The following is a 27,969-nucleotide window of genomic DNA, read 5'->3' as shown; positions in this document are numbered from 1 at the left end:
TTGCCAATCGGTATATAGTGCAATTCTTGCAAAAATGCTCCCAAAACATGAAAAGAAGAGCCCCATAGCAGTGGCCCAAGTCTCCTCAATGCAGAAAGTGGGGCCGGGTAAGTCTTTTAGTCCTAGGATCTGCAGAGCGGTGTGAGGAGGTCACTATATACATATACACACACACACACCCCATTTTAGTCATCAATGTGCTGCTCTGAGAAAACAGCTTCTTAATCCTGATCCCGTAACATTATGCTGCAGGTCCTAGAAGTCTGACTTTGTTGACGCACACGGGTCTTTTTTTTTTTAAGTGGTTTTCTTGCAGGAAAGTCAACCAATTTTGGTGGAAGGGAAGGAGGAAGTCCTCCCATGGAGGTCACACAAGATCAGGTCTTCATATTCTGTCGGAGCCTCGGGCAGAGAAGTCCGTCTGCAGAGGTACAATGTTATGGTCAAATGAAGCATGGTCCGAGGTTCCAGTGCTGGCCAGTTTGAGTTGAGCCGCCGCATGGGAGAGCTGGAAGGCGGCGTCAGGATGAGCGTTGTCGGGAAGCAGAGTGCATTCCCTCTCCAGCATATCAGACACGCCCTTCAGGAGGTCCAGGAACCCGAATGCAAGTGCCGCCTTTCTAAGACGATTCAACTCCTGATATATAAAAAAAAAAAAAAAAGGGGTGGTCATGCGAGACAAGAAAAAACACAAAATCTAAAAGCAACATTCAAGCAGCAGGCATTAAAAGCTATAAACAATCAGCTCTTTATAAACCCCCCCCCCCCCCCCCCTGAAATGCCCATCTTCTATTCTGTATTTTTTTTTTATTCCTATTTGAACCAAACCAGCATCTTCCGTGTAAACCCAGCCTTTCATATTCCTGGTGTGTGCTTGCTGTACCATGTACTTGTATGAGAAAGTCTCCCGTTCTCTTTGTATCGCTCCCTTTAATGTCAAATCCTTGGTGACCCCACCAGTCCCTTTGCTTTCCTATTAAAAACTGACCACACTAGGTGTGCGGTTACACTTGTTGTTACAAAACAGAATAATATAATGCATAGTCGTGGTGAATTATGATATTACTGTGGACTCTCAATTTATATACTCAAGTATAAAGCAGAGTTTTTCAGCACATTTGTTGGTGCTGAAAATGCCCCCCTCGGCTTATACGCGAGTCACCTTTTTGCGCCTGATCTCCAGAAGTTTGGGGATCCGGTACTGGCTGCCCGTAGGTCCCATGGACCCAAAACTTGGCACACACTCTTCCTCTACAAGTATGTAAAGTTTGTTGTCTGGGGGACCTATGGCCGGGGAGCGCTGATTTTTCAAAGCCGGGCACCCCTTCCATAGACTCCCATGTTAAATGGTATTTCTCCGGTGACTTTGAGGACCCGGTACCGGCTGGTCGTATTTCCCCTGACCCAGAACTTGGCACACATATGTAGCCCCATTTCTCTTCTTCAAAATTTGTTGTCTGGGGGACCTACGGACGGGAAGCACCGATTTTTTAAAGCTGGGCACCCCTTCCATAGAATCCCATTTTAAAAACGGTGTTTCTCCAGTGACTATGAGGACCCGGTACCAGCCAGTCGTATTTCCCCTGGACCCGGAACTTGGCCACACGTAGCCCCATTTCTCTTCTACAAATGTGCAAAGTTTGTTGTCTGGGGGACCTACAGCTGGGGAGCACTGTTTTTTCAAAGCCGGGCACCCCTTCCATAGGCTCCCATGTTAATCAGTGAGGCATGGGCTTATACATTTTCCCAGTTTTTTGTGGTAAAATTAGGTGCCCCAGCTTATACTCGAGTATATACGGTAGTTAATTTCTTTAAAGGAGGTGTAAACCTTCGTGTTTTTTCACCTTAAATGCATCCATCGCTCCCAGGGTCCACGATGTGATTTGGACAGGAATCGCACCGATTTCCTGTTCAAATCAGACGCAATTCTTTGCAGTGTGATTTGACAGAGATAAAAAGTTGCAATTACCGCCATTTTATTCCCTAGGGTGTCTGCTAAAAAAAATTGTATTAATATATAAATATATATATATATATATTTTTTTTTTTTTTTTTTTATATTGTTTGGGGGTTCTGGGTAATTTTCTAGCAAAAAAAAAAAAAAAGATGAATTTTAAATGAAGGAGAGAAGTGGTTAATAAACGGATTGAGTCATTACATACTTCACGATTGCAGGCCCCCTTCCTTTCTTTTTACATTTTGCATATGTCTCAGTGGGGAGATTCCTCCATTCACCTTAACCACTTGACCACCAGGCACGTAAACCCACTTAATAACCAGACCAATTTTCAGGTTTCGGTGCTCTCACAATTTGAATGACAATTACTCAGTCATACCAAAATGAAAATTTTCGTCCTTTTTTTCACACAAATAGAGCTTTCTTTTGGTGGTATTTAATCACCGTTGGGTTTTTTATTTTTTGCGCTATAAGAGAAAAAAAGACTGAAAATTCTGTAAAAAAAAAATGAATTTTTATTTGTTTGTTATAAAATTTAGCAAATTTAGTATTTTTTTTTTCTTCATTCTTTTGCAGAATGTGAAAGATGAAGTTACGCCGAGTAAATAGATACCCAACATGTCACCCTTCAAAATTGCACATGCTCGTGGAATGGCGCCAAACTTTGCTACTTAAAAATCCCCATAGGCGACGTAGCAGGGTATTGTGGGGTATTGCAGAGTGGTGTGGGGTATTGCAGAGTAGTGTGGGGTATTGCAGAGTAGAGTGGGGAATTGCAGAGTAGAGTGGGGAATTGCAGAGTAGAGTGGGGAATTGCAGAGTAGAGTGGGGAATTGCAGAGTAGAGTGGGGAATTGCAGAGTAGAGTGGGGAATTGCAGAGTAGAGTGGGGAATTGCAGAGTAGAGTGGGGAATTGCAGAGTAGAGTGGGGAATTGCAGAGTAGAGTGGGGAATTGCAGAGTAGAGTGGGGAATTGCAGAGTAGAGTGGGGAATTGCAGAGTAGAGTGGGGAATTGCAGAGTAGAGTGGGGAATTGCAGAGTAGAGTGGGGAATTGCAGAGTAGAGTGGGGAATTGCAGAGTAGAGTGGGGAATTGCAGAGTAGAGTGGGGAATTGCAGAGTAGAGTGGGGAATTGCAGAGTAGAGTGGGGAATTGCAGAGTAGAGTGGGGAATTGCAGAGTAGTGTGGGGAATTGCAGAGTAGTGTGGGGTATTGCAGAGTAGTGTGGGGTATTGCAGAGTAGTGTGGGGTATTGCAGAGTAGTGGTATGGGGCAGGGATGGCTGAGCAGGGATGGATGGCTGGATCTGTGACTGCATTTGTCACAGATCCAGCCCACAGCACTCGTGCTGCATCCGCTCTCTCCCCTCTCCTCTCACTGTACCGTTTGGTACAGAGAGGGGAGGGAGGAACCGGCATCATCACATGACGCCGGTTTGTTTACAAGTGATCGCTCCCGTCATTGGACGGAGCGATCACGTGGTAAACGGCCGCTATCACCCTGCGGTCACGGACATTCCCGTGTGCGCGCCCCATGGGGCGCGCGATTCTGGGAGGATGTCCATGGACGTCCTCCCAGAGTTAAGCGACCGCCTTGTAGACGTATATCGTCTATAGGGCGGTGAGTAAGTGGTTAATTATGTGGATGAGGAGGCGGCTGATCGAACAAAAAAAACACACACACACACACCACGCACGCGCTTCAAACTCAGAATTGATTCAGGGAAGATACTGAGATGGAGCATGAATTAGAAGAGCAAGGGAGAATACCTCCATTCTTCTCTAGCTTCCACTTCCTCATTAAGTTTGTTTGCACAGCATCTCACCGAACAAAGAATTGTTTTGTTGACTTTTTATATAAAGTTACAATTTACATAATTTTATCTTTATATAAATATTACAATTATATGATGTGTATATTAAGGAACTAAAGATATTTCAAACGTAATCTTACTTTGTAGAATGTCTGCGTCTTCTCTGGAAGTTTCCTGGCATTCCGTAGAATCTTCTGCACATCCGTCTGTAAAAAAAAAAAAAAGAACTTTAGCCACCGGAGCAAAGTTTGTGTTTAACTTTTACAACTCTGGTACAATACGAGACCCTGGACACATTCAGAGGAATTCAATATGGGTCTCACACCACTTTTCTGGTGGTAGTTCCATTAAAGTGCAAATTCACCTTTACAGAAAATCTGAAAGGTGAACTTACACCGGTCCCTCTAACCTGGAGAGCGACAATCATCCGTTCTAAAACATGGTATCGCCGCTGTACTGGTCGGGGGGGGTTTGAAATCCACACAACTTTCTCTCCTCTTCGCCTACGGTGACAGGACGGACCACGCAGGTTCCGATTGGTCCAATGGACCAATTAAAATGCTCCTAAAACGAGGTAATTTTTGGAGATTAAGCCAAGGGGATTGCCAAGTTCCAGACCAGTGAGGTGGCTATACGAGGTCTCATAGCGGGAGACCACCGCGCTCCAGGTCAGCAGGACCCAGGTGGGGGGGGGGGCCTGTGTAAGTTCACCTTTGAGATTTTTCTGTAAAAGTGAACTTACCCTTTAAGACAGGAATCCTCAAACTACGGCCCTCCAGCTGTTGCAGAACTACACATCCCATGATGCATTGTAAAACACTGAGATTCACAGACATGACTAGGCATGATGGGAATTGTAGTTCCTGAACAACTGGAGGGCCGTAGTTTGAAGACCCATGCTTTAAGAACTAGAGCCAAAAAGTCGGTAGGCAACATTACCAACACATGCACCAGATTCAGGTAGTTCTTAGACCCCTTTCATACTGGGTCGCTTTGCAGGCGCTAGAACGCTAAAAATAGCGCCTGCAAAGCAACCTGAAACAGCCGCTGCTGTGTCTCCTCAGTGTGAAAGCCCAGAGCTTTCACACTGGAGAGACACAGCAGCGGCTGTTTCAGGTTGCTTTGCAGGCACTATTTTTAGCGCCTGCAAAGCGACCCAGAGGGCTTTCACACTGGAGCGTTGCGCTAGCAGGACAGTTAAAAAAAAAAAAAAAAAAAAAAAAAACAGCCGCATCTTTGGAGCGGTGTGTACGCAGCTCCTGCCCATTGAAATCAATGGGGCACCGCGACTATACCGTTGGCAAAGTGCCTCTGCAGAGGTTCTTTGCAGTAGTTTTAACCCCTTTCTTGGCCACTAGCGAGGGGTAAAAGCGCCCAACGCTGCTCCTGCCCCAGTGAGCAAGGAGCTTTACCAATTGCCAGGTTAAATATCTATTGCAGTTCTCGGTTTATGTATGCGACAGGTTCCCACACAGCGCCGTATGTGCCTCATTTAGCCATTGGCTGGATTCCCGTACGGAAGCGAAACGTTAAACAGAAAAGTGCCAGGAAATACAGATGATGTCATTACCAAAATATGGGCAATGCTTATATTTGGGAAGAGACATGTCACTGGGTAGGCAGCCCGACGAGGAGCTGAGAGACTAAATTTCACATCAGGTCTGCTCCACTTCTGAGTGACAATGAGCAGCAGTGGGCAGATTCGAAGGTCATATTGGATTAAATAGCGGCTATGGATTCACCCACTGGCATGCGGTCAGTCAAATGTGGACTGGACCCGTTGGCAGGGGCGGACTGACAACTTATGGGGCCCCCAGGTAATAGAAGACTATGGTGCCCCTGGGCTTACAGATGGCCACCACGCCAGGAGGCAGTGCAGAGGCGGGGCAGCTAAAATCTCGGGATTTTCTCATCCGAAGCATGTTGGTTTCAGACATATCAGGGACAGATGTAAAAAAAAAAAAAAAAAAAAAAAAAAAAAAGTTTTTTTTACATACTGTCCCTGGTTTTATTGAGCCTGGCGAACCCTGATGGGGCCCCCTAGTGGCATGGGGCCCTCGGGCAGTGCCCGAGTGACTCAATGGTCAGTCCGCCCCTGCCTGTTGGGTAACTAGTCTCCCAGTTCCCCCATCAGGCTCCGTCTACTCCTAGTATAAAACTCCCCAGCCAAGCGCCTGTCCGTGTTATGGGTGCAGTGGCCAGGGAGGAGGGGACTGCATTGGGGGGGAAGGAATGTGCAGCATGGAAACTCCTTCCTTAGTAAGGCCGGGTTCACATGTGAGAATTGGAGCAAAGTACTCCGCATCCAATTCACATGACACGCAGTGTGTGACTGGCTCTGAAATGGAGACGGTTCACACAGGTCCGGGGTGGCCCGCATTCCGAAAGGGGCCTGTGCGTGTTGGGGTCTGGTTCAGGTTCAAATTTGTGCCTGAATTCGCTAAACCAGACCCTGACAAGCACAGGCCCCCCCATGCCCAGACCCCCTGAACCCCATGCTGGGGAACTGAGGCCGCACATATGTGAACCCGGCCTCACACAGTCAAATTCATGTACTTGTCTGACAGATACCTGGCTCCCCACCATGCACCGTACAATACTACGGTACACAGAACTGAACTAAGAACATAACATCAAGTTACCTGCAGCCCACTGGGTTTAATCCATACGGTTACGTTCTGTGCGTAGCTTCTCTTTGCCTTGGGTTGCAGTGGAAATGGGCTCTTGTTGTCTTCTTCACCATATGGATTCTCCTTGGCATCTAAAATGAAAGGCGTTCTCAGTATATAACCAATTATCACAAATTAACATCTTATAGTTTAATATTTAACCCCTTGGCGCCCGCCCTCAAATGACGGCGGAGCAGTGCGCCTCTCGTTCTGGGACGTCATGACGGTGCCCAGTTTAGCCGCGGTATGGCCCCCCCGATCTCAGCAAAGAGCCGTGGCCATGGCTCTGTGCCCATGTGATCGGTTGTGTCCAATCATAGCCGATCACATGTAAACAAGGAAGTGCCATTTATGGGCTTTCCCCGCCTCACACTGACAAGAGTGAGGTGAAGAGAGCCGATCACAGGGAAGATGTGTAAAAGGTAATCCTGGCACTGATCATCATTCCCCCCCGATTGCTATGCAGCCCCATCAGTGACACCAGTCTGTGCCGATCAGTTATGCCAGTCAGTGCTGCCTTTCATCAGATTAGGCAACCTGTCAGAATGTATAACGGAAGTGATGTTTCATCGCCACCATCTTGCTACACCCCACCCTTCTCCATAGTAAGGATACAATGAGAAGGGGGCAAGCGGACATCTTGTTACACCGACTGGAGTTTTACAGCGAACACTTTTTTTTTGTTAACAGTAAACTGAGTTTATATAGTAAAATACAGTACTTGGAACTCCATCTGACTGTTTACTGTTGAATTAAAAAAAAAAAAAAAAAAAGCGAATTTCTGTCCGATTAGCAAACCTGTTAGATGAGCAGGCTTGCTGCTGCTTTTAGGCCCCTTTCCCACTGGGGCGTTTTTCGAGCGTTATTCGAGCGAAGCCTCATCTGCAATCCCAATGTGCTGGTAAAACACCGCTAAGACCCTAACGTTTTAGGGCGTTTTTGCAGTGCCTCAGTGTGAAAGGGTAAGGAGTTTTTACACTGCTTTCAATTCATTTCAATGGAGAGGGGCGTTTTTGGAGCGTCTTTTTCAGCGCCCAAAAGCTGCTCCAAAGATGCTGCTTACAGGACTTTTCTCAACGCCTCAGTGTGAAAGGGTAAAGCGCTTTTACAGCGCTTCAATTCATTTCAATGGAGAGGGGCGTTTAACCACTTAAGCCCCGGACAGGCCCTAGGCAGCTAAAAGCCCAGGCCAGGTTTTGCGATTCGGCACTGCGTCGCTTTAACAGACAATTGCTCGGTCGTGCGACGTGGCTCCCAAACAAAATTGGCGTCCTTTTTTCCTCACAAATAGAGCTTTCTTTTGGTGGTATTTGATCACCTCTGCGGTTTTTATTTTTTGTTCTATAAACAAAAATAGAGCGACAATTTTGAAAAAAATTCAATATTTTTTACTTTTTGCTATAATAAATATCCCCCAAAAACATATATAAAAAAAAATTCCTCAGTTTAGGCCGATACGTATTCTTCTACCTATTTTTGGTAAAAATAAATAAATAAATAAATAAATAAATAAATTAAAAAAAACCGCAATAAGTGTTTATCGATTGGTTTGCGCAAAATTTATAGCGTTTACAAAATAGGGGATAGTTTTATTGCATTTTTATTAATTTTTTTTTTTTTTACTACTATTGGCGGCGATCAGCGATTTTTTTTGTGACTGCGACATTATGGTGGACACTTTTGACACATTTTTGGGACCATTGTCATTTTCACAGCAAAAAATGCATTTAAATTGGATTGTTTGTGAAAATTACAGTTGCAGTTTGGGAGTTAACCACAAGGGGGCGCTGTAGGAGTTAGGGTTCACCTAGTGTGTGTTTACAACTGTAGGGGGATGTGGCTGTAGGAGTGACGTCATCGATCGAGTCTCCCTATAAAAGGGATCACTCGATCGATGCAGCCGCCACAGTGAAGCACGGGGAAGTCGTGTTTACATACGGCTCTCCCCGTTCTTCAGCTCCGGGGAGCGATCGCGACGGGGCGGCTAGAAACGAATAGCCGCGCCGTCGTCCCTGATCGCTCCCCGAGGTAAGCCGCCCGCCGCACATAGCGGAGGGGGTCCCGATCGGACCCCCCACCCGCTAGAAGGCAGGGACGTATATATACGCCCATCTGCCTGTACGTGCCAATCTGTGGACGTAAATAGGCGTGCGGCGGGCGTTAAGTGGTTAATCGTTTTTTTCAGCGCCCAAAAGCTGCTCCAAAGATGCTGCTTGCAGGACTCGGTGTGAAAGGGTCCATTGAGATGCATGGAGAGCGTTTTAATTTGCACCATTTTTAACGCTTGCACGCTGTAAAAACGCTTCAGTGTGAAAGGGGTCTTAAAATACAACATATAAATAGTCAGACGGAGCTCCAAGTACTGGATTTTACTATATAAACCCAGTTTACCGTTTAAAAAAAAAAAAAAAGAAGTGTAAAATGTAAAACTCCGGGGGGTGTAACAAGATGTCCGCTTGCCCCCTTCTCACTGTGGAAAAGTGCGGGTGTAGCAAGATGGCGGCGGCGGCGAAAAACTTCACTTCCGTTACACATTCTGATGGGTCACCTAATCTGATGAAACACCTGCCCATCGGCTCCCCCAATATTGGTGCCAGCGCATATCAGTGACGAAAAATTACATATTTACAAAATTTTGTGACAAACTAAGAAAGACTTTTTTTCTTCCCGTCAACATATTTTGTTTGTTTTTTCCCCCGAAAGCAAAAAAAAATAATTAAGAAAAAAAATAAAAAAAAATAAAAAATGTATATAGGTACAGTGTACAGGATCGCGCAATTGTCATTCAAAGTGCGACATCGTTGAAAAATGGCCTGGCCAGGAAGGGGGTGAAAGTGCCCAGTATTAAAAAGGTAGTTAAAGAGATTTGCATTGCCCAAGTAGGGGTATAGCAACAGGTTTACTTTAACTAGCCGCAGACTTTGGGCGTGCTACACACACCTAATAGTAGGTCATCGTTGTACACAGGACGTGTGTAGCATGTCCTGTCTTTCTGCCTGTTTGCTTTGCAGGCTCCTAGTAAAAGAAAAATAATAAATGAACAATTTTTTTACCTGCAAAAAAGATGTGCATTTATTATTATTATTTTATTTTTTACAAAAAAGGTGAACTTATCCTTTAAACAATATACAGTATTGTGTTACTTTGTTATCTTAAAGTGGTTCTAAAGGTTAAAAGGCCATGAATGTAAAAACCTTCAGTATGCAGCTCTCTCCCCCCTGCCCCCCCCAATACTTACCTGAGCCCAATTGCAATCCAGCCATGTGATGTGCACGTAAGCAGCTGCTCTCTGCCTCATTGACAACAGTGGGAGCCAATGGCTCTCAGACAAATCACAGCCAGTGAGGAGGGAGCAGAGCTCTGGAGCGAGCACGTACGTTTGCCCCCATAGCAAGCTGCTTGCTATGGGGGCCAGTGGCGTCGCTACGGGGTGGCTACTGGGGCTATAGCCCCGAATCTGGGGCCCATAGCCCAAAATCTCTTACCTAGGGTTGGCTCTGGGCTCCATCTGCTCAGCTGGTGGCCAGGGAGGACCATGACTAAGACCTCTTTCACATTGAGGCGTGGAGCCGCGGTGACTGTATAGCCGCGCTATTTGTAGCGCGGCTATACCGTCGTATTTACCGCTAGCGGCCGAAAAAGGGTTAATACCGCGCTTTCCCATTGATTTCAATGGGAAGGCGCGGTATAGGAGCGGTGAACACACCGCTCCTATACCGCGGTAAAGATGCGGCTAGCAGGACTTTTATAGCGCTCCTGCTAGCGCACCGCTTCAATGTGAAAGCCTTCGGGCTTTCACATTGAACACTACAGGCCAGGTTTTTTCATGCGGTATAGCAGCGATATTTTTAGCGCTGTACCGCATGAAAAACGCCTCAATGTGAAAGGGGCCTTAGTTAAATGTCATCAGGCAGTACTATATTCAGCAGTTCTGGACAATTTAATCATTGTTCCGATGGCCACTTCTATACCAATCTGCAGGGCAATGTAATTGTCAAGAGCTGCACCACAATTATAACCCTGCCGGGACCATTTGATAATTTTCGGGCCCAGGCGGAGTAGTCCTTGTGCTTCGGTTTTCGGCAATTACATTGCCTGGCAAGTACTCGGGCAAATGCTCGGTACTAGTATCGGTATCGGGACAACCCTAGTTTCCGGCAATTACATTGCCTGGCAGATTGGTATAAAAGTGGATGTTGGGACAATGATTAAAATTGTCGGAACTGCTGAATATAGATAAGAACTTGTGCCTGATAACATTAAAACTAGTCAAGTTCCTCCCCTGGCCACCAGTTGAGCAGATGGAGCCCAGAGCCTAGTCCGGTCTGTACCACCACAAGCAGTAATCACTTGAGCTGAGGGGTTAAACAGTCCTGTTGCTTCCCCTGGCCCCCAGCTGAGTTTTTTTTTAGAATTGCTGCAGACGGGGGGGGGGGGGGGCTCTCTCTGGGGACCCCGATATAAGGGCGAGAGGCTCTGGGGGACCCCAATATAAGGGGGGGGGAGGCATATGCCCGCCTAAGCGTATGTGTCTCTTTACTTCGCTTCTATGGACTCTAGCCCAGGGCTCGACAAATCCCGGTCGCCAGGTCGCCATGGCGACTAGAAATAGGGTCCTGGCGACTTGGCTTGGAAGAGCTGGCGCCATCTGGTGGTGAGCCGTTGGTATTATAAGTTATTACCACCAGATGTGTAAGCTGGCGCCGTTGGTATTACAAGTTAAGCATTACAAGTTAAAGCGGGAGTTCACCCAATTCCTTTTTTTTTTTCTATTTCCCCCTTAGATTCCTGCTCGTTTTGTCTAGGGGAATCGGCTATTTGTTTTAAAATATGAGCCGTACTTACCCGTTTTCGAGATGCATCTTCTCCGTCGCTTCCGGGTATAGGTCTTCGGGAGCGGGCGTTCCTTCTTGATTGACAGGCTTCCGAGAGGCTTCCGACGGTCGCATCCATCGCGTCACTTGTAGCCGAAAGAAGCCGAACGTCGGTGCGGCTCTATACTGCGCCTGCGCACCGACGTTCGGCTTCTTTCGGAAAATTGTGACTAATTAGAACCCCCAAACATTATATATATTTTTTATCCTAACACCCTAGAGAATAAAATGGCGATCGTTGCAATACATTCGGTCACGCCGTATTTGCGCAGCGGTCTTACAAGCGCACTTTTTTGGGAAACAATTACACTTTTTTTAATTAAAAAATAAGACAACAGTAAAGTTATCCCCATTTTTTTTAATATTATGAAAGATAATGTTACGCCGAGTAAATTGATACCCAACATGTCACGCTTCAAAATTACGTCCGCTCGTGGAATGGCGACAAACTTTTACCCTTTAAAATCTCCATAGGCGACGTTTAAAAAATTCTACAGGTTGCATGTTTTGAGTTACAGAGAAGGTCTAGGGCTAGAATTATTGCTCTCGCTCTACCAATCGCGGCGATACCTCACATGTGTGGTTTGAACACTGTTTACATATGCGGGCGCTGCTCACGTATGCGTTCGCTTCTGCGCGCAAGCTCGTCGGGACGGGGCGCGTTTTCTGGCTCCTAACTTTTTTAGCTGGCTCCTAGATTCCAAGCAAATTTGTCAACCCCTGCTCTAGCCCCAGATCTTTTATAGACCTAGCAACGCCCCGGATGGGGATGCTTGGAGAAGAGAAGAGGAGGAGCCAGAAGCGCCAGCAGGGGACTTAAGAGGAGGATTGGGGCTGCTCTGAAAAAAAAAATTAAAAAAAACAAACACTGCATAGAACAGCTAAGAGGTTCTACATGATGATATTTCCTGTCTATTGCAGGTCTTCTCTATAAGCTTGACAGCGTTCAGAAAAAAAAAAGGGGGGGGGACCCCCCCCTTTACACAGCACACAGGAACAGAGCTGAGGCTGTCAATCACCCTCCCCCATCATCTTTTTTTCATTTTGGCGTCAGGAAAACGTGTCAGAAGTGATTTCGTGCAGATAGAGGAAAGAAACAGCAGACAGAAATTACACTTCGTGTTCCTAATGGGGGGCAAGTACGCACTATAAAGGGATATACTTTGTTCATATTTCATGTCTGAGGCTTACAACCACTTAAGCCCCGGACCATATTGCTGGTCAATGACCGGGCCACTTTTTGCGATTCGGCACTGCGTCGCTTTAAATGACAATTGCGCGGTCGTGCGACATGGCTCCCAAACAAAGTTGGTGTCCTTTTTTATTTCATATAGCAGAGGCGATTATAGAAAGGTTATGGTGTTAGAATATGAGCAGAAGGGGGAGGGCTGAGGAGTGGACAGAGCTGACAGGCAGGGAGGAGAGCATAGAGGAGAGCTATGGATGACGGAGGCACCTAAACTGACCAGTGTCAGGGCTCAGCAGCCATGATAAACCTTGGTCAGTTTACAGGGGGGAGGACTAGAACCAGGCAGGATCATCCAGGTATTTTAGGTGATACAGGGGGGCCCAAATACCACAGCACAAGCACTGTATAACATGCTTTAAGGGAACAGGATCCATTTTTTTGGGGTAACAAACACTTTAAGATCTTAATCAGTTCCACTATACCAGATATAGGCCCAAGCTGTGACATTCTCCCCAACCAGGGTAAGGGCTCTGGTCCAAGCTCAAACAAAGACATCATTAGATTGGATTTCTTCTTGCTGTCAGCTTGGGAGTACAGCATACCATACCAGTCATTCCTACAGAAGTAATGGTGCAACAAAAAAAAAACACAGAAGTCCATTACATTCAAAGGGGATTACAGAATACTTATTTTCTTGAGATATACAATTATGAAACTGAACATACATATACATTGATCATTCATAACATTATGACCACCCACCCAAAAAAAGCCCTGCCCATCGAGGCATGGGATCAACTATACAAAGCATCACAGTGCCTCTGCTGGCTTGCCTTCTTCCCATAGTGCAGTGATGGTGAACCTCGGCACCCCAGATGCTACATTTCCCATGATGCTCAACTACACCGCAGAGTGCATGAGCATCATGGGAAATGTAGTTCCAGAACATCTGGGGCGCCAAGGTTCGCCATCACTGCCATAGTGCATCCTGATGCCACCCTTCCCCAGGCAAGCGACGCACTCGGCTATCAACGGGATGTAATTTTATTTTTATAATAATAAAATTATTAACCACTTAATGACCGCCGCATGTACATATACGTCGCCAGAATGGCACGGACAGGCAGAACGACGTGCCCGTACGTCCCTGCCTAGACGTGGGTCGGGGGTCCGATCGGGACACACTCCCCCCCCCGGTACATGCGGCGGTCGGAAATCGTCGGGGAGCGATCCGGGATGAAGGGGCAGTTATTCAAATAGCCGCCCCCTTGCGATCGCTCCCCGGAGCTAAAAAACGGGGAGAGCCGTATGTAAACACGGCTTCCCCGTTCTTCACTGTGGCTCCTTCATCGATCGTGTCACCCCCTTTATAGGGAGACACAATTGATGACGTCACTCCTACAGCCACACCCCCCCTACAGTTGTAAACACACACACTAGGTGAAACATAACTCCTTCAGCGCCCCCTGTGGTTAACTCCCAAACTGCAACTGTCATTTTCACAATAAACAATGCAATTTAAATTTCTTTTTTTTGCTGTGAAAATTACAATGATCCCAAAAATGTGTCAAAATTGTCTGAAGTATCCGCCATAATGTCGCAGTCACGAAAAATAAATAAAATCGCTGATCGCCGCCATTAGTAGTAAAGAAGAATAAAAATGCAATAAAACTATCCCCTATTTTGTAAACGCTATAAATTTTGCGCAAACCAACCGATAAACGCTTATTGCGATTTTTTTTTACCAAAAATACGTAGAAGAATACGTATCGGCCTAAACTGAGGACATTTTTTTTTTTTTTTTTTAATATATTTTTGGGGGATATTATAAAAAAAAGTTAAAAATATTGCATTTTTTTCAAAATCAATGTCGCTCTATTTTTGTTTATAGCGCAAAAAATAAAAACCGCACAGGTGATCAAAAACCACCAAAAGAAAGCTCTATTTCTGGGGGGGAAAAAAAACGCCAATATTGTTTGGGAGCCACGTCGCATGACCGCGCAATTGTCAGTTAAAGCGACGCAGTCCCGATTTGCAAAAAGGGGCCTGGTCCTTCAGCTGCATTTTGGCCCGGGGCTTAAGTGGTTGATAATGTTATTCATCAAACCGGGCCAACTTCTTCCATTGCTCTGTGGTCCAGTTTGGATACTCATGTTCCCACTGTAGTGACTTTTGGCTGTGGACACGGGTCAGCATGGGCACCCTGACCAGTCTGCAGCTACACAGCCCCCATATACAACAAACTGATGCTCTGTGTGTTCCGACACCGATCAGAACCAGCATTGACATCTACACTAGCTCTTCTATTGGAGCAGACTATACGGGTCAGCCTGCACTCCCTACGTCAATGAGCCTTGGGATGGGTTCACCGGCTCTCTTTCCTTTGACCACTTTGGGTACGCGCCTCACTACGACAGACAACATTCCACAAGAGCTGCAGTTTGCGTTGTCAAAGTCGCTCAAATCTATTTTTTCTGCTTACAACACATCAACTTCAAGGACAACATGCTCACTTGCTGCCTAATATATCCCGCCCACTATAAGGTGCCATTGTAACCAGATAATCAATGTTATTCACTTTATCTCTCAGTGGTCACAAAGTGATGGCGGATGGGTGTATATACAGACAAATACAATGTACATTCACTTACCCCAAATGTACCAAGGCCACCATCCCCTCTACCTTCAGGCTACCGTGTAGCAGAACACAGAAATTTGGACTTTTTCCTACTATCTGGCTGGCAGAATTCTCATCCTCCAAGTCATCCGTGAGTCCAGCCCCAACATCATCACCCTCTATGGAGAAATCAAATAATTAGAATTAGATACACTTACAGTCTGACCAAACCAAGCCACATCTTCATATATACTCGAGTAGAAGCCAAGTTTTTCAGCACATTTTTTTCGTGCTGAAAATGCCCCCCTCGGCTTATACTCGAGTCACCTTTTTGCACCCGATCTCCCGGACTTTGGGGACCCGGTACCAAACTTGGCACACATATAGCCCCACTCTATCTCTACAAGTGTGCAAAGTTTGTTGTCTGGGGGACCTAAGGCCGGGGAGCAACGATTTTTCAAAGTCGGGCAGCCCCTCTATAGACTCCCCATGTTAAACAGTAATTTCTCCGATAACTTTGGGGATCAGGTACCGGCCGGCCGTAGGTCCCCTGGACCCGAAACTTGGCCCCAGTTATCCTATACAAGTGTGCAAAGTTTGCCGTCTGGGGGGACCTACAGCCAGGGAGCACAGATTTTTCAAAGCCGGGCACCCCTTCTATATACTCCCATGTTAAACGTAAGTCTAGGCATGGGCACAGTGAGGCATGCAGATGGACACCCTAGGCTTATACTCGAGTCAATAAGTTTTCCCGTTTGTTTGTGGTAAAATTAGGTGCCTCGGCTTATATTCGAGTATATACGGTACTCACCTTTATTAAGAGCAATCGGTAGGACCAGGTGACGGGAAAGGACAGGAGGACTGGAGATGTCCGCAATGTCAATAAATCCAATGATTTCCAGTTCTGAAGAAAGAGAATAAACAGAAAAAAATGCTGAAAATACACACACACACACACTTCTGGAGAATGTAATATTAGGAGATGAGAATACATGATGTAAATTGAATTCATCCATTGAAGCTGCTGCTGCTGCAACGGCTATCTTAAGCCCACCTTCAATAATTTATCAATTCCTCTCCCGATCTGTACTGTTTGCCTCCCTCTCACAGCGATTAGTTTTCTCTGCCATCAATTTGTTCCCAAGTGTTATATGAAAGAAAGAACACATCGCCGGCATACATTGCACAGCTAAAGTCTTCAGCACCTAGTGGCCAGCAAGGAGAAGCATGCATGTCTAAATGGTGTCCAGGGAGGTGTTCTTTCATATGTTTGTCAAAGAAGATCCAAGGCAAAGTACTGGGACGCTTACAAGAGCCTGCCAGGGGGTGTACTGGGAATTGTATTATAGGCATACACAAACTTCACTACCAGATGTGCCCACTGTAGAAGCCTCAGCTACATGTATAGTATACAGTCGTGTTCTAGCAGTGGGATGGGGACTTCCTGTGTCACACCTGTAACAAAATCGAGTTAGATGGAGTGCTGCTCAGCCATTCACAGGGAGCTTTGTTTTCTAGAATTGAAGAGAAAGCTTCCTGTGATTGGCTGGAGCAGAAAAGGCGGACAGATGACTCAACAATAAATAAAAGGCCAACGCCAAGGGACCTCTGTATATTCTGAGGCCCTAGCTCTAAATTTTCAGAGCATTCCTAGTAGGAGCAGACAGATCAATGGTGTGCCTGGTGGGAGCCCACCTCTCCTTAAAAAAAAAAAAAAAAAAAAAAAAAAAAAAAGATAGTTTGCTTGGACTAAACTATATAAAATGGTTCTAAAAAAGGCAAAAGGTTTTTTTTATCTTCATGCATCAAGATAAAAAAAAAAAAAAAAAAAAAAAAAAACCTGTGTGCCGCCTCCCCCGCCCAATCGAGAGATCTGAATGGGCACGCAGAAACTTGGCTTGGGTGCCAAATAGCAAGCTGGTGGGGGATGCAAGAAAAGGAGGATTGGGGCTGCTCTGTGCAAAAGCATTACACAGAGCAGGCAAGTATAACAGAAAAAAAAACAAAAAAAAACGAACAAGCCTTTATTTTCCCCAAAAGCTAGAGTTATGCTTTAGGCTCGGCTCACATATGCGATCCGGGAAACACAGCAGATCCTGTACATTTCCTGCAACACATTGAACTTGCATGGCAGTCATGCAACCCTGCAGGGGGTGTCAATGTTAGGTTACGCCCCCAAAGAGTGTGCAAAACAGTGCAAATGACGGAATCGGATCGCATTAGGTGTGAACTACGTGCGATTTGAGCCATACAAATGAATGGATCAAATTGCACCACAAAGGGGTCTCCAGCACCGCATATATGTGAGCCCAGCCCCAGGCTCGGTTCACACTTGTGGGATGCATTGCACCCGACACGCACAGAAGTTCACACTGCCATATGCAAACTGCTGGAATTGTCAATACAATGTTAAAGCGGTAGTTCCCCCTCCAAAAATTTTTTACCCTTAGTCTGATGCTCATTTTGTCTAGGGGAATCGGCTAATTGTTTTAAAATCGACGCTGTACTTGCCGTTGTAGAGAGCGATCTTCTCCGCCGCTTCCGGGTATGGGTCTTCGGGACTGGGCGTTCCTTCTTGATTGACAGGCTTCCGACGGTCGCATCCATCGCGTCACGAGTAGCCGAAAGTCGGCGCTGCTCTATACGGCGCCTGCGCACCGACGTTCGGCTACTTTCGGAAAATCGTGGCGCGATGGATGCGACCGTCGGAAGCCTGTCAATCAAGAAGGAACGCCCATACCCGAAGACCATACACGGAAGCGGCGGAGAAGATCGCTCTCTACAACGGTAAGTACAGCGTCGATTTTAAAACAACTAGCCGATTTCCCCTAGACAAAATGAGCATCAGACTAAGGGTAAAACATTTTTGGAGGGGGGGAACTACCGCTTTAAGGATACCCCTATTTCAGCTCGCATATCGCACTGTGAACCGACAGTTTGGACATGAACCAGATCGCATTGGGCGTGAACACTCATGCGAGCCAATTCTGGTGCGGACCAAAAAAAGGTTCCTGTGCCAGTTTAGTCCGAACGCGATATCAGCCATACTATCTATCTGTATGGCTGAAATCGCATTGCACGGGCATCTCATGCGATTTGCACTGCAGTGTGGTGTGAATCAAATGCGATCTGTGCAGCAGCCCTGCAGGGCCAGGTGAGAAGTCATTTTTGGCCCCTCACCCCGCTTCTCTATTTGCTGGCTGCATGGGAGAAGAGGCAAGAAGTCAGCACCCCCGCCTTCTCACTTTAATGTAAGATGTCAGTTCCGATAGCAGAACACCCCCTCCCCCCGCTTCTCAACTTTAGGGTCCTTTCACACGTGCGGACCGTTTTTTAGATTAGTATTTTTATCATCAGTTGATCCGTTTTTCATCCTTTTTTTTTTTTGTTAGAACTTTATTTTTATTACATATTTTGATGAAAAGCGGATGTTAGCAGATCAGATGTTAAACGGATCGTCCGCTAACATCCGTTTTTCGTCCGTTTCGTTTTTTCCACGGAAGAAAAATAGGGTTTTCTTCCGTTAAAAAAAAACGGAGCTTAACGGAGACGGATGTTAAGGGACGTTAGCGGATGCTCATGCGCTAACGTACGCTATCCCATTGGAAAGCATTGCAGTCCGTAAACGGACGTATGAAAAAACGGACGAACGGTCCGCACGTGTGAAAGGACCCTTAATATTTAATGTGACATGTCACTGTCGGCAGTGCCCCCCCCCCCCCCCAATTCTCAACTTTAATGCGACATGTCATTTTGCTTAGGGCCCCAGGGAGGTCAGGATCGGCACTGGTCAGAACCCAATGAATGTAACTAAAACAAGTACAGTGTTGCTTCAAAATAGGAATTAGGATGAAAAATCCTCCAATCTTTGTAATTGTATCTGCATCTACCTGAACTTAAAGATTTAGGAAGTGGATCGATCTCTTCATCTATGATCACAGATTCGGGTCTGGGAAAGACCTGGACATCAGAAGAAAGGTTCCCGCACTTCAGCACCGCGTGGAACGGAGTGTACGCCACGTCAATAAGTTTCCTGGAAAAGAAAAATGTGCCTTTGAGCCGACAACTAAAATATTGGTTGGGAGGAGAAATCTGTCAAGCTATAAACTCAGCGCCAGCGATTCAGAATAATCCTCCCCACATGAGGAATAATCTCCAACGAGCCTCGCAATATTCAAACAGTAAATGAACTAGAGAGAGACTTTATGCAGGGCGACCGGTCGCACTTACCCAAACATGGACTGGACATTCTTCAAGCACAGGGGGCCATCAATGGTAAAGATCTGACCCTCTCCATTATTAAGGTCAATGAGCCTTTCCAGAGCATCCAAGGCATCAGAGCTCTGCAGCTGGGGGGACAAAACAAAAATCACTTCATATATTAAAAAAAAAAAAAAAAAAAGTGTATATCCAGATAAAGATTTTTTTTTTTTTTTTTTTTTTTTAACCCTGATGAGAGATTAGAACCCTCATCAGGGTTTTAACTGCCATCTAGAGCTTGGTTACAGAGATTTCCATCAATTTCTGTCTTGGCGACAAGTTTCACCCCTGTCAGAAAACAATAGCTCAACGGGGGACATCGCTGTACTAACATTGGATGGTTTTCATTCGTTCAACCCAAAAAAAGAGCGGTTAGTGTATGGGTCTTCAAACTACGGCCCTCCAGTTGTTCAGGAACTACAATTCCCATCATGCCTAGTCATGTCTGTGAATGTCAGTGTGTTACAATGCCTCATGGGATGTGTAGTTCTACAATGGCTGGAGGGCCGTAGTTTGAGGATCCCTGGGTTAGTGTGTGATAGGCTTTAAAAAAAAACAAAAAAAAAAAAAAAGGGGGGGAGTTTTAAAGTCTTAGGTTTTTCACCTTAACCACTTAAGACCCGGACCTTTAGGCAGCTAAAGGACCTGGCCAGTTTTTGCGATACGGCACTGCGTCGCTTTAACTGACAATTGCGCGGTCGTGCGACGTGCTCCCAAACAAAATTGGCGTCCTTTTTCCCACAAATAGAGCTTTCTTTTGGTGGTTTTTGATCACCTCTGCGGTTTTTATTTTTTTGCTATAAACAAAAATAGAGCGACAATTTTGAAAAAAAATGCAATATTTTTTCCTTTTTGCTATAATATATATATATATATATATATATATATATATATATATATACACACATATACATATACATATACATACATACATATACACTCAGTTTAGGCCGATACATATTCTTCTACCAATTTTTGGTAAAAAAAAAAAAAAAAAAAAAAAACGCAATAAGCGTATATTGATTGGTTTGCGCAAAATTTATAGCGTTTACAAAATAGGGGATAGTTTTATTGCATTTTTATTATTTTTTTACTACTAATGGCGGCGACCAGCGATTTTTTTTGTGACTGCGACATTATGGCGGACACTTCGGACAATTTTGACACATTTTTGGGACCATTGTCATTTTCACAGCAAAAAATGCATTAAAAGTGCATTGTTTACTGTGAAAATGACAATTGCAGTTTGGGAGTTAACCACAAGGGGTTAAGTGTGACCTCATTTGTGTTTCTAACTGTAGGGGGGGTGTGGCTGTAGGTGTGACGTCATTGATTGTGTTTCCCTATATAAGGGAACACACGATCAATGACAGCGCCACAGTGAAGAACGGGGAAGCTGTGTTTACACACAGCTGTCCCCGTTCTTCAGTTCCGGGGACCGATCGCGGGACTCCAGCGGCGATCGGGTCCCGGTCACTGAGCTTCGGCGACCCACGGCTTGTGCCCAGCTGTGCCATTCTGCCGACGTACATGTGCAGGAGGCGGTCCTTAAGTGGTTAACAATGTATTGGCACTCCTCAGCAGTTTGCATAGGGCAGTGTGGACTGCCGTGCGAGTCGGGTGCGATGCAGGAACCCACAGTGGATTCGCAGGGTTCTTGCATTGAACTAGTGTGAACCCAGCCTTACAAATCACTTTAAGGCCCCTTTCACCACTTGTGCGACTTCAAAGTCGCGCAATTTCGCGGACCAAAAGTATTGCAGGGACTACTTTGAAGTCGTACCAATATGAATGGTTGTCATTGGAAATCATAGGGGAACGACTTGTCTTGCTACTTTGCAGTCCCAAATCGTGGGACAATTCGTACAAAGTGTGAAAGGGGCCTAAGGGAGGCCATTACTTTTCCTGGAGCTCAGCTGCAAATTGTTCAAGCCGTATAAAATACTGTATATTGTGCCAAGGCTGGTCATCAAATAATATTTTACTGAATATATGTAAAAGCTTTTATCAAAGTATACAACAATCCCTGTTGTGTGTGCGCCATCCTGAGCTCACCTCCTCGAGGTTTGCCATGCACATGATGTAAAGTTTGGAAGGGAAAGGAAATGGAAGAGGAAAGCGGTTGCTGTCACTGCGCTGGTTCAGGGTTGATAGAGATTGTTGCAGAGATCCTCTTCCTATGCCCAGGCATCCATCCGTAACCAGGACAACCTAACCAAAGAGAGGCGGAGTTTACCATATAAAAGCCATTGCAGTCATAATATGATATCTAGACAACAGATAAAATATTTCTACACCAAAAAAATGCATTTCAATAATAAATCTCTCCCTTTTCTGTGTGCCTGGTTCATAGAAAATAAAAAAAGAAAGTGTGTGAGATAGAGACACACACACAGGGCTCGACAAAATCCGGGCGCCCGGTCGCAATTCCGACAAGAAATTGTGACCTGACGCCTGGGGAAGCTTAGGCCTGCAGAAGGCCTGCAAAGCCGCGGCCTCAATTACCGGCCGGCGCGGCGGGGAAGCACAGAGACACAGGATCCTGTGTCAGCGTGCGGTGGGCCCGCTCGTAATTGAGGCCGCGGCCTTCACAGAAGGAAGCTTAGGCCTGCAGAATGCCGCAAAGTGGCGGCCTCAATTACCAGCCGGCTCCTGGTTTAGTAACACTTTAACCACTTCAGCTCTGGATCATTTTGCGATTCGTCACTGCTTCCAAACAAAATTGACCTCTCCCCCACCCCACCCCCACCCCACAAATAAAGATTTTATTTGGTGGTATTCAATCACCTCTGACATTTTTATATTTTTTGCGCTATAAACAAAAATAGAGCGACAATTTTGAAAACACTTCGGAAACTTGACAAATTTTTGGGACCATTGTCATTTTAACAGTGATCAGTGCTATAAAAATGTACCAATAAGCGTTTATTGATTGCGGCTCTATACGGCGCCTGCGCACCGACGTTCGTCTTCTTTCGGCAACTCGTGACACACAGTATTCACAGTATTAGGGTGAACCCCCGCTTTAATTAATTCAATTTGCTAAAAGTGTAAATACGATCTTTTTAAAAGAAAAAACGACTTTGAAATGAACCTAAAGCCTCGTACACACGATTGGATCTCCATCGGACAAAGTGTCGGACTTTTGTCTGGAGGGGCGTTGGCCGTGAACTTGTCTTGCATACAAACAGAAAAGAATTGTCGGCCAAACAAACACGAAACTACGTGTTTTTTCAGCTCTTTAGTGCCACCCTTTGGGCGACTTCTGCCAAATGTTGCGTTATGGCGAGCATTGCTTCTTGTACTTTGGAGTTTTGTACACACGATCGGATAATCCGACATCACACATTTGTTGGCAGACAATTTTAAAGCATGCTATCCCCACATTTGTTGGCGGAAAATCCGACAATTGTCTGACGGAGCGTACAAAACGACAGCCTGTCATCACACAATTCCCGTCAGAAAAAATCCGATCGTGTATACGAGGCTTAAGACTATCACATCATGGTGGAAGGCAACATTTACCTGGCAGGGAACATTTCCCCCCCATTCCTGTTGGACCACATTGGACACTCCTTGAAGAGCAGACTCTAAGCAGGTCTTGTCATAATCATCCATATTACTCAGTGCTTCCTGGGGGAGAAGAAAGAAAATAATAATAAAAAAAAAAAATGAATAATAATAAACATTTTTAAAGCCCAACTTTTTTAGTTAGAACATGGAAGAATTTAAAGAAAAATCTCTAGGTATGCTTTCACATAAAATAAATAGTTTGTTTGGGCCAAGCTGGCCCAGACACAAGATATGTTTACTTGTTGATGAGGCCGCCGTCAGCCCCCTGCCATCCTCGCCGAGGATGGCAGGGGGCAGCCGAGAGATGAGCGATTGCTCAGCTTCAGCTGCCGACATCGCGGGTGCCCTGGACAGGTAAATGTCCATTTATTAAAAAAGTCAGCAGCTGCAGTATTTGTAGCTGCTGACTTTACTTTTAATATTTATTTATTTTTGTGTGTGGACCTCCGCTTTAAGCTGAAAACATTTGCTTTGACAGCCCTTTTGGCTTTCTTTAGAAAATATCTTGGAGGTGATTGTAGCCATATTAGTGCACTTGTGACTAGGGGTGCAACGGATCAAAAAAATCACGGATTGGATCGATCCTCGGATCAGGAGTCACGGATCGGATCAGCAAAAAAAAAAAAGACTAATCTTGTGGTGCCCCCCTCCTCGGGTGACTCTGGTGTCCCGTCCCCCTCCTCGGGTGACTCTGGTGTCCCGTCCCCCCCCCCTCGGGTGACTCTGGTGTCCCCCCCCCCCTCGGGTGACTCTGGTGTCCCGTCCCCCCCCCTCCTCGGGTGACCAGTTCGGATCACGAATCGGTGACGATCCGTTGCACCCCTAATTGTGACAGAAACCGTTACGGTCCACAGAAACTTTTTTTTATTTGCCCCAACGTAAAATTGTTGCAGGAAAAGCTTTCAGGGTGTGTCTCCATACTGCTGGGTCTTTGAAGGGGACAGTCCCCCAAAAGCTTTTCCTGAAAAAAAAATTGTATGTTAGTGCAAATAATAAAAAATGAAGAAGAATAGTACCATGGACCGTACGCAAACTGTTTCTGTCCTTTTAATATCATTACGCTTTGATTCTCTGATATATATCGCTGCATTTCCACTCCCCGTCTGGTATACCTGCAGTGTGTTGTAGTCCCTGGTGAAAGGAACCATCAATTCCCACAATGACGAGAAGACCACTAAGGCTGTGAATTCCAGCTTGTAGTTGGTGGCCATGTGTTCAAAGAGCATAGTGAGTCCATGTGCTGCCAGGTGCTTGCGCTGGAACTCTTCTGTCCCCTCCACTGGCACGGGCCTGGTCATGGAGAGAGACACGTCCATCACCACCACTGTAGGCATGGTGCCTCAAGAGACTTCCCGACAAGTCTAATAAGAAAACCTGCAACACACAAGATAGATACCCAGTGAATGCAACTGAACATTAACAATTAAAGGCAACATAACCCTTCCTACTTGCACCTTGTGGTTTTTCAAATGCAAAAGATGCCTTCCCGTGCATTCTGTTTTTGACAACCCAACATGCAAAAAGTAAGGGTTGTAAAGGTACCATTTTTTTTTTCCTACACATCTTCCTTTACCTTAGTGCAGTCCTCCCTCACTTACCTCATCCTTCCATTTTGCTTTTAAATGTCCTTATTTCTTCTGAGAAATCCTCACTTCCTGTTCTTCTGTCTGTAACTCCAACACAGCAATGCGAGGCTTTCTCCCTGGTGTGGAGTGTCGTGCTCGCCCCTTCCCTTGGGCTACAGGAGAGTGAGGACGCCCACTAACACACAGATCCTTTCTCTGCAATGTAAAGAGCGTCCTGACTCTCATGTAGTCCAAGGGAGGGGGCGAGCACGACACTCCACACCAGGGAGAAAGCCTTGCATTACTGTGTGGAGTTACAGACAGAAGAACAGGAAGTGAGGATTTCTCAGAAGAAATAAGGACATTTAAAAGCAAAATGGAAGGATGAGGTAGGTGAAGGAGGACTGCACTAAGGTAAAGGAAGCTGTTTAGGAAAAAAAAAAAAAAATTGTACCTTTACAACCCTTACTTTTTGCATGTTTGGGCTGTCAAAAACAGAATGCACGGGAAGGCGCAGAAAAGGACGTGTGTTCTGTTGTGAACCGGCCCTGAATGAGCAGTAAACAAAAAGTTTTGCCTTTAGTTCTACTTTAACCAGTTCCCGCCCGCCATATAATAGAATGACGTGCGCAAAGTGGTCAAGTTATCCTGACTGGACGTCATATGATGTCCAGCAAAATAAGCCGTCATCACGCACCTGCGGGGGTAGGCAGCGCAGTGACCGTTGGTGTGGTTGTCACTCTGACACACCACATCTCCAATCTCGGTAAAGCGCCTCTTATGTAGGCTCTTTACCATCTGATCGGCCGTGTCTAATCACAGCATAAACAAGAAGAGACGTTTATCAGCCTGTTCTCTACTCGCACCGACAAACGCGAGTAGAGAAGAGCCGATTGGGTGCTCTCCTGACAGGGGGGGGGGGGTGTCTGCGCTGATTCATTGCTTATCAGTGCAGACCCCCCCCCTCAGAGGACACCCACCTGTGCCCACCAGGGATGCCCACCCAGGACTAGAGGTGCACCGAAATGGAAATTTCAGAACCAAAATAAAAAAAAATGTCAGGCCGAAACCGAAAATGACCCATACCAAAAAAGACAGTATATATTTTAAATAAAATGTATTTTTATATAACACATTGCTAATAGTATTAGCATAATTTCCATGCGGTGCACCTCTAGCAGATATGATACAGGAGATGGTCAGAGACTGCAGACGTAATACAGGAGATGGTCAGAGACTGCAGACGTGGTACATGCAGCCATCAAATGCAGCTTCACCAGTGTCCATCAAATGCAGCCTCACCAGTGCCTGTGCCCATATGTAGCAGCCCGCCAGTGCCGATGTCATGCAGCCTCACCAGTGCCCATCACGTGCAGCATCCCGCCAGTGCCCATCACGTGCAGCATCCCGCCAGTGCCCATCACGTGCAGCATCCCGTGCAGCATCCCGCCAGTGCCCATCACGTGCAGCTTGCTAGTGCCTGGTGATGCATGTCACACTGTGTCAAAGCTGGATCTGAATCGCCGTGCAGCAGCTGTAACGATGTCTCTGATCCAGCATAGCCGGCCGCCTCCCTTCAAGCCGGACACAGCCCAGCAAATGACGCAGCTGAAGCCATGACATGTCTTTTGTTGGTGAGGCGGGGCCACCCGTCACGTGACCCCGTCCCCCTCTGCTACGTCACTGGGGAAGCCCGGCTTCCCCCTTGCGTCAGAGGGGGCCGGGTCACGTGACGGGTGGCCCCGCCTCACCAAAAAAAGAAATGTCACAGCTTCAGCCGCGTCATTCGCCGGGCTATGTCCGGCGGAGAGAGGCGGCCGGCGATGCTGGATCAGAGACATCGTTACAGCTGCTGCATGGCAATTCAGATCCAGCTTTGACACACAGTGTGACATGCATTACCAGTAAGGATGAGCTCCGGCATGTTCGCATAGAACACGTGCAGAGCCCACCAGGAAGTCGGCACCCGCGCTGCGCTAATCACAGCCAGGCAGACATTGTCCGATGCTCGGCTGCAGAGATCGGGAAATGTCTGCCTGGCTGTGATTAGCGCAGCGCGGGTGCCGACTTCCTGGCGGGCTCTGCACGTGTTCTATGCGAACACGCCGGAGCTCATCCTTAATTACCAGGCACTAGGGAGGCTGTGTACTGTATGTACACAGGAGTGAGAAGCAGGAGAGAGGGGAGACTCTGAGGGGCGCGCCGGGATAATACACGTGCGGCACCCAGCGGGGTGACCCTGCCCCTTTTTTGGCACCATTATCGGCAACATTTTCTGTTTCGGCAAAGTGGAGAGACACCATTTTCGGCCGATAAGTTTCGGCGGTCAAAATTTCGGTGCATCCCTACCCAGGACCACAAGGTATGCCCACCCAGTGCCCATTAGAGCTGCCAATCAGTGCCTCATCAGTGCCGGTGTAATAAAAAAAAAAAAAAAACACACATCTCGATTCAGAAACTTGACCACGTCACTTCCGTTGCGGCTAGGTCACAAAACAGCCGTTGACAGGTCTTTACCGTGCAAGCGCGACTTCACCCCTGTTTTATCGCGCTTGCAGTTTCCGGGTCCAGAAAAATTATAGACCCGAGCGGGTAGGCGATTCGTTTAAACTCATTAACGGCAGCACCACGTCCAAACCCGCCCCAGGCTGTTCCTGCTACTAACCCGTACCTAAGTAAAAGTGGGAGGGGGAGATAGCACCGATCCCCCTCCCAATTTTTTTATGGTACAGGTTAGTAGAAAGAACAGCCTAGAGGCGGGGGCGGTGCTGGCGATGACGAGTTTAAACAAAGTCGCCGCTCCGCCTACCCGCTCGGGTCTATAATTTTTCTGGACCCGAAAATTGCATCCACGCATGTGCGATAAAACAGCCGCACCGGAAGTGACGTGGTCGAGAAATTCCATGGATCAAGAATCCCCCTCCCTCATTACACCGGAGAACTTACTTCTTATTTACACAATTTTATAACGTAAAAACAAAAAGAAAAATACTTGTATTTTTACTTTTCATTTTTTTTTTTTTTATTTGTTTATAGCGCAAAAAATAAAAACCGCAGGAGGAGATCAAAGACCACCAAAAGAAAGCTCTATTTGTGGGGGGGGGGGGTACAATGTAGCATGACCGCAAAATTGTCATTTAAAAAGCGAAAGCGCTGAAAGCTGGCCTGGGCAGGAAGAAGTATAACAAGAAAACACAGACAGTCTGCCCCCCATCCCCCTTCCAACTCTCATCCATATGGAGTTAGCACACCATAACAAAGCTGGTGAACTACTACTCCCAGCATGCCTCGGCCTGCTACAAAACTTTGAACCCCATAATGCACCAACCTGTCCCACCCATATACTCACCCACTCACCTCTCCTCCCCTCCACTAATCACCTACACTCAGCCCGGACACCTTTTTACAGCAAACCAGCATCTGTGCAACACTAACAGTGTCCCCCCCGGCA

The 27,969-nt window shown here is 46.3% G+C and overlaps 1 protein-coding gene across 3 annotated transcripts; it reads right to left on the bottom strand.

Annotated features, from left to right (window-relative positions):
• On the bottom strand, positions 1-27,957 carry INTS14 (integrator complex subunit 14). 3 transcript variants are annotated; one of them, XM_040342276.1, is made up of 13 exons: positions 27,876-27,957; positions 24,066-24,327; positions 22,906-23,013; positions 21,436-21,591; positions 19,351-19,469; positions 19,011-19,153; positions 15,932-16,024; positions 15,155-15,299; positions 12,986-13,119; positions 9,381-9,455; positions 6,414-6,532; positions 3,912-3,977; positions 1-637 (listed from the first exon to the last, which is right to left on the bottom strand). In XM_040342276.1, exons 2-13 carry the CDS (start codon positions 24,285-24,287, stop codon positions 386-388), a joined length of 1,632 nt encoding a protein of 543 aa, XP_040198210.1. In that variant the 5' UTR covers positions 24,288-24,327; positions 27,876-27,957; the 3' UTR covers positions 1-385. The 3 variants fall into 3 exon arrangements, with proteins under 3 accessions (XP_040198210.1, XP_040198211.1, XP_040198212.1); XM_040342277.1 differs by having other exon boundaries at positions 27,868-27,951; XM_040342278.1 differs by lacking the exon at positions 9,381-9,455.
• Between the last annotated feature and the right edge of the window lie 12 nt (positions 27,958-27,969).

Source organism: Rana temporaria, chromosome 3 (genome assembly GCF_905171775.1).
Source record: "Rana temporaria chromosome 3, aRanTem1.1, whole genome shotgun sequence".
Taxonomy (NCBI): domain Eukaryota; kingdom Metazoa; phylum Chordata; class Amphibia; order Anura; family Ranidae; genus Rana; species Rana temporaria.
This window is presented reverse-complemented; position numbering and strand designations above follow the sequence as displayed.